Below are 18,019 nucleotides of genomic sequence, written 5' to 3'. Positions count from 1 at the left end.
GCTGTGTAAAAATAAGGCTTGCTGCTTCCTACTTAAGATGGAGTTTTGGAACATGATCTTTGCCTTAGAATCCCCCAGCTGAGGCCCATGGATCACAACCAGGGAATCACCCGTGACTAAAGGTTTGATTAGCATCGAACGTGGAAGATGCATGAGCAGAGAGAAGTATACCACAGAGGTTCCTGGTTTGAGTCTTGGATTCCTGAACTATGCTGGCTGCAACAATGAGACTTCTTCTACAACTCCTTTCCCCTCCACCAATTCTTCTCTTCATACTTAATGTGGTGGGTGTATAGTGTTGGAGGACCTGGAGACCTGGGCTCAAGTCTCCTACCAATCACACAGCTCAGGACACAAAGCTGACAAAAGTGGGCTGTGGTCCACAAAGCCTTCTTCTGGAATAAAATGCTGTTATGTCTTTAAAGATACCTTGTTGATTTCCACCTCACAAAGCTGCCATGAAAATGGGATAACCCTACCTGCCTATGGTTTCCCATTCTACATGCATGTCTCTGAGTGCACAAGAAGGGCAATGCACCACTGAGGAAAGAGGGATGGCCTAAGAATGATATGGATGCTTCTGAAAACACACGGAGGAGGAGAAACTTCTTCAGAGATGCTGCACATAGGCAAGTCCGTGGAGAGGCAAAATTTGGTATTCTAGAGAGGTGAATTCTGAAATGTACATATATTATGTACACTGCATAAAGGTTTGTTTTGCTCAGTTTGCACACTTTATTCCACAGCTTTTGTACTATTCTTCATAGTTTTATTCTGGTTTTTGCTAGTCATGAGAAAGTCAAGCCCTACTTACGAGAAACTCATCTTCAGTCTCTAGCAATAATTGCCTTTCCAGACACCTTTATCGGAACTGATATTTCAGCTGGCGTTTTAACTCATACTTCCCTTTGTATTTGTAAGCTCGGGGGGGGGGGAAAGAGATTCTCAAAAAGCTGAAGTGTGCACCCAACACCACCTCATTCTGCATTCCTGCAGAATCACGGTACGAACTCTGCCCTGTGCACATCCTTAGTTCAAAGCTACCATAATAATAAAATGCTCTGGGACTGTGGGACTGCAGCCCCGCATAAGCAGCTGGCCCCTCTCTTGCTGGAAATGCAGAAGTCTGAATGAATGCATTTCAAACTGCAGGCTTTGTTTCAGTAAGAACAGAAAACGTTTTCCAAGAGTCCAAGCCCAATCGTTTAAGTTTCACTCCACAGGCTACCACGAACAAACTAAACAGTGGTACTAAAAGATTAAACATTCACTTTTTTTTATTAAGAAAGCATGCACAAAAATAAATTTGTGAGGCCACATCTCTCTCCTATTTCCTGGACATAAAGCATTGTGGGTGGCACTGCAAGAGGTGGGCAGGCAAGGGATTCGTCTCATGGAGACAGGCCGGCACTGTGCGCTCATGCTTTGCGTTGGACAGGCTTTGCCGGCTGCTCACAGTGCTAAGTCCATGTCTATGTATGCAATCCAATGTTAACCTATGCCAGAACAATACAGTTCGTTCAGAGGCAAAGAGAGGGTCTGGCTAATTTGCACACTGACCTGCATATATGTACATATACAAACAAGGCGCAACTGACTATGCAAATGAGGAGCCTCTGAATACATAAAGGAGTGATCTTTTATTACACCACCACCCCCGGGGCATTCTCTGAAAGGCAAGCAATCCTTCTACGAGGTTTGTTCGTAAGTATCTTGTACAAAGCACTGATTGGTATCCAGAGAATTTCTCTCTGTCCGTTACATTTAACAAACCCTTACCAACAAGAACCTCCTCGACACACCATCTTCTTGACGGGGTAGTGCAGTCCACGATTAAAACTCCTCCACAGATTTGGCTCAGGAATTCTCTCAGAGCACACAACGATGACCCTTTCCCTCCCAAGACCAAAAATGCCCCTCCCCTTCAAAATCCAATGAGACAGCAAGTTAAAAGCAATGCTAAAGAACTTCCCCACCCCTGGCACAGCATTGTTCCCACAACGTTTTTGTTTCCAGCTTGGTTTCCCCCTCACACAAAACAGGCTTGCAGTTGGAAGATTATGAAGAGCATGAAGAAAAGTCTGGCAGGATGAAGGGAGGCATGCTCGAAACTGAACACAAAGTGGTGAGGTGGGACCACCGTGGCAGGACCAGCTCAAAAAAACCCAATGCTATCTTGACCTGGTTGCTACACAGGTGAACTTCTACCAGCCTCCAATCTCCCCTCCTTTAACTGTCCCTAGTGAGGTGCCACTTCTTCGTGGATGTTCCTTCAGACATCCCCCTGCCGTGTTACTTAGCATTACATTCCACTTTTCATCTCCGTAGGACATCACAAAAACAGGAAGTGAGAATTGTTTACCTATACAAAGGCAGGAAAGACTCCCTCGGTTTCCACCCTCACGTCAAAAACCACAACACTTTCCAGAGAATTGAGGGGACGCAAAATTCAGAACTTTAATTTAAAAAAAAAAAAAGCTTGCAGGTAAAAGGGGCACTTCTTGATTTGCATTTCTTATCTGCATATTCAAATAAGGAGCCTTGCTGCATTATTAGAGAAGGCAACAAAGAAAAAAGGCAAGCCCTGAGGAGTCTTGTTCCATCAAGGTGTCCCACCTGCATGACACGGATACAAGTGACACGAACAGCACTTTCCTCATCTGCCCAGGGCAGTGATTGAAAAGGGGCAGTGACTGGAAAAGGGCAGTGCACAAAACAGGGCAAGCTCCCCCTCCCCTTCTCAGGCGCTTAGCCTCTGTTGATGGCACGCTCCCCACCATAACATTGCAGCTAGAAAAGTCCTTGGTTGCCCCTCCTCCTGGCAAGCCTCCATTCCAGCGACTTCCTGCTCTCATGCCCCAGGTGTTCCCCTTCTGTTGCTACCTCTGCTGGTGTGAGAAAGTTCACAGGCTTTAGATCACCTTTCAGTACCCCTCCCTCCCCCTCCCCTCTCACTGTTACAACATTTAAGAAAGAACATAATTATTACAGACTTTCAAGATCCACAAGGCTCTCTCACTCTTGCAGCCAATACAACAGAGTTACTGACTGAACACCTGGGAAGGGAAAGAGGGATCGCTCAACACAAATGACGGAGGAAGAGAAAGATGCCCTCCAGGATTTCTGTCACGGCACCACAAAACAAGTCTTCTAGCCCTCCCTCACAAGATGCCAGGCAACGTGTCAAATCCGAGGCTAGTAGATGGAGCGGAGGGGCTGTGCACAATTATGGATAATGATAAGAATAAGAACAACAAACTAAAGAAGAAAAGAGGGCAAAACAGGGCGTTAGGAAGGATTATCTTCGGCAGCATCTTGCAGCAGCTTCTCTGGCGGAAGTAGAGAATATATACCTATATACAGGCAAGGCAAAGAGGCTGAGGGTACTGGCCCTGCGGCCAAGCCCTCCCCCAGGCTCCCCTTCCCGCACCCTATGCAAGGGACATGGGATCAAGTCTGTAACTTGCTAGGTGATCAAATCCCAGTTGAAATCATCAGGGATTTCCTCATTGGCGCCTGGAGGTGGCCGCGGAACCAGATGGTGACCTGAATACATTGAAAAAAGGAAGAAAACGGGAATTAAACTGTTGAAAACTTGTTAATAATTTAAACTGCTGTGTACCATACCTCTGCTCAGAGTGTGGGAGGACAGCACTCTACGACCCCCTCCAACCCCAAACTGTGTACCAAGAGAACAACAATCCTTCTCCGAAAATTGTATAAAGACTTCATTGCTTTCCATAATTTTCTATAGCTGTGCACATTTTGAAAATTCCTGGGCACTTTAAAAAACAGCTAAGTGAAGAGAATGTCTAAGTAATGGGAGAAGAGACGCCTGTGGCCCTCAGATGGCAGCGAGATGTCATACTTAGGGGCCCAAAGGGCAAAAGCAAAGCCAGCACCAGTCTACAGGGTGAGCTATCAGTACAGCTCTCGACTGTACATCCACCGCCCTGGGTGTGGTTCATCTCCCCGCTCCCGGCTTGACCCACAGTGTAGTTGCTCACGGGGGGGAAATGATCTGCATCGCTCCTGTTGTGATCTGGAGGCAAGGGGACTCGAAGAAAAAAATACATAGATATGCGAAAACAGCTATTAAACCCCTTTTATAGTGATCAGGTAGGAAACCTATACTTTTATTATGACAAATGAAAAGCAGGGACATCTGGACTCAATTTTAAGAAGGAGAAGACTGTAAGTTTTTCATATTTCTATCTGCAAGTACTAAAGAGCAGTGGGGCCAGGCATTTTTAGAAAGACAGCCCCAAAGCTGGGATTGGTTCCTTAAAGGAACACTCAGCTGGGAGGGGAAGAGCTAAAACTGCCTGCCTGATTTGAAAAAGTTTGAAGTGAGACCCAGGGAGGCATAGAGAGCATCCTCTGTCATATCTTCTGTCATTCTCCTGGGGCGGGCGGGGGAATGCTAAGACCTAGTTAACACTATGTCCAGTGTAGGGTGGCTAATATTTCGCCTTCTGGTTTCCTGGAAACTGTATTTTTGCAAGCTGTTATTTCCTACCTCATTTGTGTTGGTATTTTGCATAGAATGCACAGTAATTAAGACCCCTTTGTCTTTAAGGGGGTGTGTGGGACTGCACTGAATCTTACCCAATAGTTGAAAACTACTAAGAGTCTCAATGACTCAAGGCGCTAATGGGTTATCGAGTAGATTTATTGGAGTACCTTGAGACATGGCAGTTTTTACCTGAACCCACAAAGCCTGAACAAGGGGGGTGGGGGGGGGGAGAGAAAGGTGAATCCTAAATGGATTTGGGATTCTTTTGAACATACATCCGCAGGACAACCCAGCTTTCTTGGCTGCCTGCAAGTGACAGAGGTGGAGGGAGAGTGAGAAACTCCGGTGCAACTGTGACAGTTCCTAACTCCTGGCCTGAGTATCCCCGTCAGGCCCCCCTCATCTCTCTCCTTCCCTTCTCCTCTGATGGCCTGGCTTCCTCTCCTCCTCTGTCTGATGTCTGCTTGCCTTGTCAGCCTCCAACTCCTACCAGCTCTCTCCCCCCTCACCTCTTCTGCCAGGTTCTGCCCCTTGTCTTTCTTGATTTCCTTCCTCTCCTCGTCACACCCCCGATGAAGCCACATGGGAGTGGAGTCCTGGAGTGCCACTACTCTCAGACCCAGCCCTGCCCAGCGCTCATCCCCAAATCCAAACCGACTGGACAGATTCCCACTTCTTGTGGCAGTGGCCCCATCTCCAGGCCTGGTGTTGATCCTGCTGCTGTCACGCAGACTGCCGTGCTGCAGGGCCACCCCACCGGCAGGGAAGCTAGTCCAGCCTCCTGCTTTAGGCTGTCTGCTCGGGTGCTGGTCTCAGCGCTGTTTTACTGCTCTACTGGCTGAGGGCTCATGCTGCTCCCTCCAGGCAAGACAGGCTGCATCTGACACCTCTCTCTAAGACATTTGGCTGGATTCACTGTCAGTTTGGAATCTTGCAAGGCTCACAAAAAAGCTGCCAAATGTTGCAGGGGCTCAGCACTACAATATCATTGATGCAGGCTGCAGCAAAAGCCTTCAGACATGGTCCATCGGTGCTGGAATGTTCCAGCTGCCCCATGCAGCCCAAATAGCACGTGTACAAAGTGGTTCATACCTTGGAGAGCTGGAAAAGCCATCTTTCCCCTATCCTTTGGGTATTTGCCAGTATCCTTCAGTTAAATTAAAGGTGCACAAGACTTGTGCTCAGCCTAGGAATTCCAATAATGCGTCTACCCAAAGCACTGAGTATGCGTCATTTTTAAAGACAATATTAGAATCATAGAATCACTGAGCTGGAAAGGACCCCGAGGGTCATTCAGTCCAAACCCTGCACAACGCACAAGTCATAGAGACCCTACCACTCCCCCCAGTGACCCCCTGCTCAATGCCCAAAGGAAGGCAATAAACCCCCAGGATCTCTGGCCAACCTGACCTGCAGGAAATTTTCTTTCTGACCCAACTTGGCAATTGACATTACCGCAGGTACATAAGAAATGGCCACAAGAGCTGAGCACTGGCTCATCTCTTCCTGCCCTACCCCAACACGTTCTTTCTAAATTCATGAGTCAAGAATCAGCACTGCTGACAGATAGCCATCTAGTCTCTGCTTAAAAACCTCCAAAGAAGGAGAGCCCACCACCTCCCGAGGAAGCCTATACCACTGCGCAACTGCTCTAACCATCAGGAAGTTCTACCTAATGTTTAGCAGGAAACTCTTTTGGTCTAATTTTAACCTGTTGGTTCTGACATGACCTTTGGAGCGACAGAAAACAACTCCATCCCATCATTTATGTGACAGTCCTTCAAATATTTGGAGATGGCTATCATCCTCCTGAAATCGAGGCATATCCGTGCTGCCCCATCTGGCTGGGGGACTAAGACAAGGTGACTTGGCCACTGGCTCCAGGATTCTTCTGTTATGCCCAGCTGCTTCACTTCCCCAACTTCTTCCCTCAAGACATTTTCCACCTATTTAGAACATGGTCAAGAACCTCCCCAAACCACCACCCCACTCAGTGTATAGATATGGTGGGTTTACCATTCTGTCCAATAGAATGACAACACATCTATATATACTGTACTAGCTCCCTCACCTACTGTATCTGGGCCTCAGCCAAGGCTTCTTCTAGATGTAGCTGAGTGGCCACTGCTCCCAACCAAGCCTTTGGGCTAAGGCTGACCTCTTCTATTTCCTCCACATGAGCTGCCTCCCGTTCCCTCCATTCCTTTAATAGACTGAAGTCGAACATCAGCAGTGGTTGCTTCTGATCCAGGCATCAAACCTCATTATCTATGGGTCCTGCCAAATGGACCACCTCATAAGGCTCTTGCCATCAGGCAAACACCTTGGCCATCACCAAAGGCAACAATATCCAGAATCTTTTACCCCACCTGGAATTCATGGGGCCAGGCTCACCTATTAAAGAGATGCTTTGAGTAGCTCGGGCCCTTTCCAAATATTCCATAACCCAGGTGGTGCTGGCTAACCTATTTCACACATGCTGGAACGTGGTGCGAGGCAGTCCTGCTTGCCCTTCCTAGTGATCCTGCATCAAATCAAGGCTGCCTCAGGTGTGGCACCTGTATAACCATTTGCAAGAGGAAAACCCCCAGTGATGCCTGGGGAAGCTTTTGCACTGCAAATATTAAAGGAGCTAAATAGAGGGGCCATTGCTGGGGTTCTGTTGACACAAAGCAGTAGAACAAAGTTTGGTTGAAGCATTCTACAAGTCTGTTTGCCTGGTGGTGGTACATGGAGACCCACAACAGGTGGACCTTCAGGTCTTTTCACAATTGCTTTGTTTCCCCATAAAGTGAAGATCTCTGGTCAGTCAAGATGGTCTTGGGGAAGCCTGTGTGTAAAGTGCCATCAAGTAACAGCCAACTTATGGCAACCCATCCCCCTCAGGAGGTTTTCAAAGCAAGAGACAAACAGAGGTGACCTGTCTGTCTTTCCATAGCAACTCTAGGCTTCTGTCAGAAAAAAATGGGGGAAAGTTCTTGGGAAAATTGTTTTTTTCTGGATTCTTTCCCATCACCTCCCCATCCCCCCACCCCCCGGCCTTCACATCTCTAGGTTCCCTTCTGGCCATGTGACGTGTACAGATGCACCACACGATTGTTAAAGTAATGCTGCACATAGATATAAGGATAATTTGAGTTAAGATTTTATGGGAAGCATCGATTTTACAAGAGGAGCCATGGGATAGACCCATTATGACACTGAAGCATAGAACGAATTTTGCTAGGATTCTACCTCAAGAAAATCCACTCAGAATCGAGCAAATCCATTCAATGTTTGCCAGTCTGCCTCTCATATGCAACATCTTGGCGTCTCTTGCCCCTACTCCAACAAAGCCAAAAGAGCAGAGAGCAGACCACTGCAGAGGAATGAGGTAGTGCTCTGTTCTCCAGGCTCACCCCAAGATAGGTGAGCAGCTTGTGGGATGAGATGAAGAAAACTGTGTAAGGGTTCATCAATGTCACTGCAACTAGACATGGGGGGAACCTCCCTAAGCCCTCTCAGCCTTACTAGCAGCAATTTGACAAGTTCAAAAATATTAATCTTTGTGATTTTGAAATGACTCCCAAGTTTTCGTGAAATGAAGCCCAGAGTATGACAGCAGCTGTGACACAAGACAAGGAAGAAGTTTTTCAACATTAGCATTCAGAAAGCTCTTCAACGCCTGCCTCCTTACCTGGACGATTATACCCTGGAGAATCCTGGGTAGGAATCTGGTACATTGGAGATGGTCCAGAATAGAGATGCGGAGGCTGTGGCTGTCCATAGGAGCTCACTAGTAGGAAAAAAGGGGGAAACGATCGTCAACAGCCCCAGGGATTTGCTTGCAGCTAGGAAACAAGGGAACTTCTCAAGAGGGTTCAGTGGCTTCTATGTGCTCCCCAAGGCCTAGCTATAGTTTATACTATCATCTTCTTCAATTCATGGAACTGGGAATCACTTCATTTGGGTTAAAGAAATCTTTGGGCAGTTGCTCCTTCCCTAGGTACAGAGAAACCCACAACAGCAACTTTTTCTGATCAAGAAGAAAAAACCAGTAATATACTCAATACAGCTTAACTTTCTCATCACTAAATACTGGTCTCTTTGGGGCTGTATTAGATTTTTCTTTGGGGGTGAAGTCATTTCACTCGCTTGTCTATCGCTTTTCAAATTATGGTCACAAAATTGATATACATTATCAACTGTAGACCTTAACATACTCATTCTGCTTCTCTTACTGGCCTTTCAAAAGAGTACTAGTCCAACCTTGCATAGAAATCTGGAGAAACTATTAGCTTATAAACTTCTCAGTCCAATCACAAAGTCATTTTTGCCTAAGTTTATAATATATGCCCACGCCTGGTTACCTGGAAGCACTTGTTCACCACACAGGAACAAATTATTATTTGTATTAGTCAGATAATGCTTTCCCTACCTTAGACTAAGGCAAGTGGGATTTAGTTTGAAAGTTAAACTATCCAGATGTTTTTTGCAGTGCATTCTCATAGGACCAGCTGCCACACTATAGTCCCATATCCTGTATCTGACATGACTAACAATAAAAGACATTTCGAAAATGTTATAGTTATCCATCCCATGCAGTTCAGCCCCTTACAATAAAATATGAAGTTTTCTGATCCCTCGCATCATAAAAGTCAAAATAGCTCTGATGTCTCCCTGAGTTTCTTGGATGAATCATAAAGATGCTCTTTGCAGAGCAGAGTCTTTTGGCTATTTAAATCTGCTCCTTAGTGAAAAATGGTCACCAGCTCTGCCTGTCTCCTGATTTTTTCATACTGGACAGCATATTAGATAGTGTATGACAATCAATGTGTGCCTCGAACTCTGACCCTTGCAAAACAGACAGATTTTGAAATGTGGCTCAGTATGTGTACTAACCTTCTACAGACACCTAACTGTTGGACATGCTTCGCAACTCATCCTGCACAAACCTGAGCATATCCAAACAGCATTAATTGTCATCACGGCAGCACTTGCCACCACACTGTTCATGTAAGTGTGATCAACCTGGCCATGAAGCATGGTCAGCAATTGTGAAGATAGCAAAGCCCTTGGAAGCACTGACTACTCTCATCTGTTCACTGCCTCCTCTCCCCCAACTCACTCAAGGACCAGGAGCAGGCAAGAGGAACCAAGGTTATGTGACATCTCAGAGCCTGCCTGGAACTGAAAGGGATGAACGCAAAAGATTTGCCCCCTGAGCCATGACCTCCCAGGTCTCTCTCCAGTTCCAACTCCTCCCTTGTCCCCTCGCACAACACCCTTCTCGGTACCTTGGTTCATGGGCGGCTCTTGCTTGCCACTGTTCATGGCACAGGACTCAGAGATCCGGGGAGGCTGCTGTGGGCCTCCCAGGTGAGGGAGCTGGCCGGTCTGGGTCAGGAAGTGATTGAGGGAGTCACAGAGGTTGGCAATGTGATGCTGATCGAGGGTCCAGTTCTTGCGCTCAGCTTGGCGGAGACTCTCCATCAACTCTGCAGTGGGCCAGAGAAAGAGACAGTTCTCAACCCGTGCCCAAAAGCTCCTTTCCCTATACTTCTGTCTCCACCTCTGAATCTAGGGAGCACCTCCATTTCCCTCCTCTACTAAGGTGCAGAGCTTGAAAGGTGCAAGGAAGTCAGGGCTCATTTTGAGGGGGAACGCACAGGAACGCAGTTCTGGCAGTTCCCCAAAGAGGTCACGTGTCAAGTGGTCCTGCCCACCTGACTCGCAGCCATTTTGGGCCCGTTTTGGCCTGGATTGGGAATGAAATGGCCCAGATCGGGCCTCTGACAGGTGGCGGATCATTCTCCCACTCAGCAGCGGCCCAATCCTGACAATTTGGGGCCCCTTTTCGGCCATTTTCAGTCCCTTTTTTGCCATTTTGGGCCCGATTTTGGCCCTGAATGACCAGGATTGGGTCCTAAAGAGCCAGGGGAGGTGATGTAAGAGTGTGTGGCATATGCAAATCAGCTATGCCAATGACACAACGCTGGTGATGGCAAGGGGCGTGGCATATGCTAATAAGTTATACTAATGAGGTATGCTAATGAGTTCCTCTCGCTCTTTTTCTACGAAATGACCCCTGAAGAAAGTAATGTAACACAATCAGTCACATACCTGAGAATTGAGAGTGTTCAATGCTAGACCAGTTCAGCTGGTTCACCATCTTGAAACTTTCTTTCAAGGAATCAATGTTGGAGCACCAATCAGGGGGAAATGCTGAAGAACAGGGTGCATAAGTGAGTTAAAATGGCACCATACCTGTCTTCCCCTACTCTGGCACCAAAGGATATGAAATATATGGCACGCCGCTCACATTCTCAGCAAAATCGTGAATTCCCTCTGCAGAGCTTCCTTGCTCACTGTACCTAAACACTGCTTCTCTCTCTAGTTTAACTGACATCTACATGGGATCCCCAGATCTGATAGGGACAAAGATCTCTTTGCCCAGAAAGGAGAGCAGAAACCACACCATTTTCCCAAATTTTGCTTCCCCTGAAACAAAATCTTGGCTTTAAATTTCCAAGAACACAGAAGTTCAGTCCCACTGGGAGACTCTCATTGTCCTAGTCCTTCACCATCTTACTACTTTTACTGCACCTTAAGAGAGAACATTGTACAGAAAACAAGGGCAGGCTCCGAGCACAGCTGTCAATGCAGGTTCTCTAATGAGTGCATTCTATGATGCGGCCCATTTTTAAACACAGAAGTCTGTTGCATTCATACTTTACATCAGGGGTCTGCATTGTGGTGCCTGTGGGAGCTATGGTGCCCGCTGACACTTTTCTTGGCGCCCACCAAGGGTTTTTAGAAAGTGGGTGCTGCTGGGTGGGGGCTTTAGCCCACTGGGTCTTTGGATCAACCACTATGCAGTTTTTTTAAAAGTTTCTTTAGCAGCAGCTGCCACCACAGCATAACGATTTGTGTGACTGAAGATGTATGCAAGAGAATATTTTTTTAACAGTATGTTTATTTTAGAAGGCGTTCTGTTCAACAGAGCTTCCGACTGCAATGACGACAAGTTACTCTTCAAATTATGCATTACACCTATTACGGTTTTGTGGGCTCCAACCCCCTGTGGCAATCATTTTGTGGTTGGCTCTGCCTCTTGAGGCAGCCATTTTGTGGTTGCACCCACCATTGTGTCAGAATTCCAAAGGTACCCGCAGGATTAAATAATGTGGGGGGCCCTAGCTTTACTTTGGTGCACAACAAGAAATGAAATGTGTGGCGTCCTCATTTTATTTTGTCCAAGTCAAACAGAGGGATTCCTCTGACAGACAGGCAATTTAAAAAAACCAGGACTCTAAATCCCCGGGCACTCTGTAGCCCAATCCATTCATTCTTGCTTCTGTTTTCCGCTTAGTAACTCACCAAAGCTAGCACTATTGATGGAAGCCTGCGACTGCTGCTGCTGCTGCTGCTGCTGCTGCTGCGAGTGGGAGTGTGGATGATGGTGCTGCTGATGCTGGTGATATCCTCCATGCTGCATGGGAGAGGGGTGAAGGGACATCACAGGTGGGGGGCCATAGTTGTCACTTGTTTGCTGCTTGCCATCCTGGCAGCCTTCTGGGGTTGGTGTGTGGAGGGAAGGGGCAGCCCCCACCGAAGAGGGCATCTGCTGCTGGTACATATAGTAACCGTGATTCGAGGGTTGCATGTCACCCAGAAGAGAAGAGAAATCTGAAGGGCAGAGTTAAGAGGAAAACATTAAGGGAGGCCATTAACTGGAGCTCCCTAGCTACTCTTTGTGAAGCCGCCAGCATCCTCTGCAGCCCCAACCATCAGAAAGCCAGACGCACAAGCACCGTGGAAAACTTACTGCAATGTATAACAGTAATGAAACCGTGTATCAAATGTCTTAAATAAATATGCCAAATCAACAGGCGTGTAGTACAATCATTTACAAATCATATCAAAGTCTTGTGGCTGCGCAAAAACTCTGAGGCAATCTCTACAGGTACATCGTACAGGTCACATGACATTTAGAACCTTCTCGTGAATGAATAATACAAGTCAACATAGAGTTAAAAGTGACCAGTGCATTCAATATAAAGTGCCAAAGTCTCGAGTTGCAGGACACCCGTTTCAGTGAGGAAATGTCCAATTCATTCAAAGGATGAAACGTTCCACGGCAGAGGTGTAACTGCAACGGGGGGTACCAGTATTGCCTTCCCGTTTCCGTAGTCCTTCTTCCGGTAGTTATCACAAAAACCACTACTCAATTCCAAAAGAGAACATTTCCCAAACTTCTCCTGTGTCGATCACAGCAGCCGCTCCTGCTGTAGTAAGTGAAAAACTTACTACAATGTGTAACAGCGTATGTTATACATTGTAGTAAGTTTTTCATGGTGCTTGTGCCTCTTTCTGCCAACCATCAGAAAGCAAGACGCGTAACTTCTGCTAATCAAAGCAATTATCACATTTCTAGTAATAGTGCCATCATTTCCCTTCTTCAGTCTCAAGAAAAGTTTGTGTCCATAATTTCTTCCAGCCCTTTTCCACATTAAAATTAGGCAGCCCTCCACAAAAAGATGAAAACCAACCCTTGCCTGAGATGCTGTCCTCCAGCATTTCACAGAAACGAAAGGCCTCTGGATTTGGGGAAGAAGAGTGCTTGCAATCTTTGCCCTATCTAGTAATGGGCTTTCATTTTCCCTACTGGGTTGGTCTGGCTGTAATCCAGGGCAGGGGGGGGGAGGGCTCCTTTTCTTTTGTGAGCACATACAATCTTTGGTACATACAAACTTTATTTCACATTTCCTTACTAGCTCTGATAATCAGGAATAAAGAATTAAAAAACGATACAATCTATAAGAACAAGTTCAGTTTTCAGGAGGGCAGCAGCATACGCAAGGGAATTTGGCCTGTGGATGAGGTACAATTCCCTCATCCACAGGCCAGCTTCTTTAGGCTGCAGGTCTAAGCCTCACACTGATGAATGAGAGGTCAGTACCTTAAGCTGAAATATCTGGCAGAGTTACTCCACAAAGCCCATGACTAATCACAGAAGTCTCGTTCCCCAACCAGAAGGGTTCCTGCTGAGTAAGCCATAGCATGCAATCCACTATCAAGAGGATCCTTTAGCTTAGGCAGCACATATCAAACCATCCCACTTTATCTTCACAACAACCCTGGAAGGTAGGTCAGGCTGAAAGCAAGGGACTGGCCCAAGGTCACCCAGGGGACTTTGTGGAAGCTTGAACCCAGGTCTCCCAGTCCAAGTTTGACATTTTAACCAATACTCCATGCTGGCTGTCTTCGCCCAGCCCATTTCAAAGCAAAACAAAAAACAGAGGAACCTCACACTTCTATTGTGGTGCAGGGACGGGGCCCCATGCAGCCTAGCCCTAGGAAGTAACAGGTGAAGTAGTGGACTTCGGAAAAAAACAAAAGAGGAGGCAAGTAAAAAACAAGAAGTGACGCAAAGGCCTCCCTGACCCTCTTTCTCCGCCCCTCCCCTCCCCCACCCCCAGCACTCTTACCATGTTGGGAGGAAGAAGATTTTGCAAGCATTGATCTATACAGATTCCGAAAGGACCAACTCAGGTCCTGGAAGTTGATTTCAGAATAGGAGAATTTCAAGTCGTGGCTGGTACTGTAGTGAGGTGGTGGCACATCAGATCCTTCACGGCCCTGCCCTCCTGCCACGGTGGCGGCCACATCCACAGGCCCTGTGCTCTGCGGAGGACAAAGCGGGAGGGATGATCAAATATAGGGCTTCATATGCAGATCTTGTTCTCACAGCTATCGGCTCCAGCTAACTCAATACCCTTCTTTGTTCCAGTGCACTCAGAGGTGTACCAAGGCTGCCAGAGCTGAAGTGGCACCAAAAGGTACTCACAGCATGCCATGATGTTAAGCATCTGTAGGTCAGGCCTCCCACGGAGCTGGATCGGCTACAGCCAAGTGGCAGCCTTTGGCAGCACCACATGGCCCAAATGGGGAAAAGCAAGAAAATGGCTGGGTGAGTGGGGGAAGTTTCAAGGATCTTCTTCAGCGCAGCTAGGCAGTCCTTCCATCCCCGGACTCTATTCCCTTTCATCCCTCTTCTTTCCCCTGCGTGTGTGCATACTCATATGCTTGAAACCACAGCCACTCTGTAACTGTTTTTAGATGAAGCATGTTTTTCTTAACTTGTCATGGTCTATGACTAATGACAATAAATCTTCTACTACAACACAGCCACTTAACTGGTGCAGAAGAGGCAAAGAAAAATCACCTTGGGTGGCTGTGATTTTATACCTGTATGCACAGACACTTGTCAGATTCTCCAGACTTCTGCAGCTGGCATCTGTGTGCGCCAGTCTGTGGTGGCTGGAGATGGATTCTGCAACTGGCCGCTGCTTCCTCTGCCTGCCATGATGAGGCAGGGAAACTCTAGCGAAGAACTCACCCACGGGCTCCAGCACTGACCCCTTTATCTCTTTCACTGTCACTGACCCACTTGTTGTAGAAAGAGATAACACCTCTCCAAACCTCAGGTGGGAAAGGGTTGACCCATCTCTTGGGTGGTCCTAGCTGCTCTACAGCCAACTACTTGCAAGGGGGGGGAAAGTTTTTTCCCTTTGCAAGACAATCTCACAGCCTCTCTTTTTTAAAAAGAGGCAATTCCAGTCTGCATACTGTGTAAGCAGAGGCTGATCATCACCTTTGAAAGCTACCCGTCTGCCAGGACCCACATAAGGCAGCTTCTTTAGAAGTTTACATTTTACTTCTTGTTACTGTTAGATCCCATGGGAAGGAGGCTGGTGTACATGTGTAGCATGGATATCAATGTCTTCTCAACATATACATTATTTTTATTTTAAAAATTATATCCCACCTTCCCTTATGCTGGAACAATTTTTGTTAGTCTTTAATGTGCCCCTGGACTTTTATGCTTTATAGTGATAGTGATGGGGACTAATTAAGCGGGTAAAGCTTTTTTAGGCAGGGAAAAGCTTTTCCTGGGTAATTTTTTTCAAGACAGGCTGATGTTAACAGCATCAGAGCAGGGCCATTCAGGGGAAAGGGTTAGACAGCACCCAATCCAGCAACCTTCCTCAAGCTAAGCAGATATGGTCTGCCTTTATTTGTTTGTTGTAAAATGTATGACCCCCACCGCTTCCTCCAAGGACCTCAGGATTGCATATATAATTCTTTCCCTCGATTTTATCTTAACAATTCTGTGAGGCCGGTTATTCTGAGACAGAGTAGCTCTCCCATTCTAGACTTCTCACTTTCCGCTCTATTGAATGTGGGGGTGGCAAAGTCACAGTACACCTAGGATGCAAAAAACTCTTGGACTGGCCCTGAATGCCCTTTTAATTGCTCTTCACCTTCCATGGCCTTGTTAATTCTTCTCTCTTGCACCCCACTCCCTTCTAATTTTCTCCCCCTTCACAGCTCCTTTTATCCTTCTACCCACCACTCACCTGACTGTAGTTGCCAATAGGCGAGGTACTTTGCAATGCAAGCTGGGGGGTGGACTCGGGGGACAACGATGTGTCTGAGCTGACAGGGACAGCTCCTCGAGGGCTCTTGCTTGCCTCTTGTTCTGGGGAGTCCTGGGATAACTGCGGACAGATTTTTAAAAATGGATCAGCACCTTGTGTGTGTGCATGCACATACAAGACAAACACTCAGAGGGGCAGAAGAAGACAAGCATCGAGAACAAAATGTGCTGTGGCAAGGAAAAATCTGAATTGTAAGTAGGAAGGTCACGCATCACACTCACTTCCTTAAACACATGTAAATATTCCATCAAGGGCCACAGCCATGTGGGCTATGCTAAAAAAAATCATGCCAACTGATATACATTAGACACTGGAAAGCCTGATCACTTCCGTTAAATGGACAGCTAACTCTAGACGGTGCTTGACCAAACAAAGGTTCATAAACCCAACAGCTGGTTTAGGATCCTTAGTCAAAACATTACTACTCTGAGAACTCTGCAGCCCTGCCTAACAACGTCACATGAATGAACTCTGAATAGGGGATCGGTAGCATTTTAGTACCGTGACATGTCATTGAAACCTCTCCAGATTACGTTAATATTGCACCTTTTTTCGGAACAATTTATGCTGGTGTCCATGGGGATTTCCTAGTGTTCACTGATCCAGGTAGGGGCCAAAGCCAACACTGCAGTTTTGCAAACTGTCAGACAGTGCCCTGGGATACTGGCCTCTAAGACCACTTGCGGCAGACTGACTTAAATTGGATTGTGCTAATAATCCTATAACTTTTGTTGTAAAAAAAAAAATAAAAAAATGGAGGACCAGTGAAGAGAAAAAGCAAACGAGCCAGTTCCATAGTAGCTTTTAAGAATCATGGCTTCTTCTAAGAAATCCTGGGAACTGGAGTTTGGTGTGGATAGTGAGAATTTGCCACCATCTCCATCCCAAAAAAAATCTCCAAGGTTTCTTAGGAAGTATGACTGATTGTTAAAATCAGTACCCCTGCATCAGAGATGCTCAAGATAAAAAATGAAAAAACTTGAAAGGGAAACACATGTAAAATATTAAAACATGGATGTCATCTTGGAAATTGGGATTTTAAGTGGGCCCCAACTCTGAAAAGGTTTAAAACTACCATTTTAATAGATACTTTTCTGTTCTTCTAGGAGTTCTTGCTATTCTAAGCGCAAGAAAAGTTCTTCTCCATTATGTAAACAAATAAGGAAGTGTTTCTGGGAGTCTATAGGGTGAAGTTTAAGCAACGAAAAGGAAATTTTAAAAATCTTGCAAAGTAAGCACATCTACATTATTCACTGGGCATTTTTAAAACCACTTTCCCCAATTACTTGTGGTTTTGCTAATCACGAGGAAGGACAGAGGTAGCCTTGGAATCTTGCCTTTCCTGACTGTTGCACTATTCAGCTTCTCCTCTGTGTTGTAAAGTTTCAGCAACCAATGCCTTTGCACATTTTGCAGGTAGAAACTTTTCCTTATTTCAGAGATTCTCAGAAAGCCGCATGCTGCTCACAGTGCCACGTGCTATATTTTTCTCTGTGCCTGTGTGGAGCTGTGCCATAATCACAGTCCTAGCAATGCCTTTAGGGGGAAAGTCGGCCCATTCCTCCTGCCCTAACTGAGAGGGACGCCACACTCACATCATCATCTGGTGGGTGCCGCCTCTTCCGGGAGATGTCAGGACAGGTATCTATTGTCCAATAAGAACCCTAGAAAGAAGACAGTCCGTTGGTGAGAAGAAAATGAAACCAACTATTCACTTCAGTGTTAGCAATTACAGAAAAGAACATCCCAAGATGCTTGACAGAACAGTACTTGACAGAACGGAGACAGCCAAAGCTATCTTGAATATGTTGCATGCAAACAAGCTCCTCCCTCTTCATCACTTCAATGCATTCTTGCAAGGGCCTCTCTGACTGCAGAACAGGCTGGACAAGAACAGCAGTAATGATGTAAAAATGTGAAATGGAATGCCCCCCTGCAGAAACTCAACATAGTCTCAAAAAAGATGATTCATTCTCTATGGTTGAAGGACACCTTTGGGGCAACAAGCACATGATACAGC

General features: G+C 46.3%; 1 protein-coding gene across 1 annotated transcript in view; it reads right to left on the bottom strand.

Annotated features, from left to right (window-relative positions):
- Positions 1-1,259: 1,259 nt before the first annotated feature.
- FOXJ2 (forkhead box J2) overlaps positions 1,260-18,019 on the bottom strand; it is a 48,566-nt gene continuing 31,806 nt past the window's right edge. Inside the window, exons 4-11 of the mRNA XM_054999279.1 lie at positions 17,595-17,663; positions 15,919-16,059; positions 13,987-14,182; positions 11,876-12,184; positions 10,619-10,720; positions 9,793-9,993; positions 8,193-8,291; positions 1,260-3,546 (exon numbers count right to left, since the gene is read on the bottom strand). Of these exons, the coding sequence (XP_054855254.1) occupies positions 3,467-3,546; positions 8,193-8,291; positions 9,793-9,993; positions 10,619-10,720; positions 11,876-12,184; positions 13,987-14,182; positions 15,919-16,059; positions 17,595-17,663 (1,197 nt within the window). The 3' untranslated portion in view covers positions 1,260-3,466. The remainder of the gene's footprint in view (positions 3,547-8,192; positions 8,292-9,792; positions 9,994-10,618; positions 10,721-11,875; positions 12,185-13,986; positions 14,183-15,918; positions 16,060-17,594; positions 17,664-18,019) is intronic.

Source organism: Eublepharis macularius, chromosome 15 (assembly GCF_028583425.1).
Source record: "Eublepharis macularius isolate TG4126 chromosome 15, MPM_Emac_v1.0, whole genome shotgun sequence".
NCBI lineage: Eukaryota > Metazoa > Chordata > Lepidosauria > Squamata > Eublepharidae > Eublepharis > Eublepharis macularius.
This window is presented reverse-complemented; position numbering and strand designations above follow the sequence as displayed.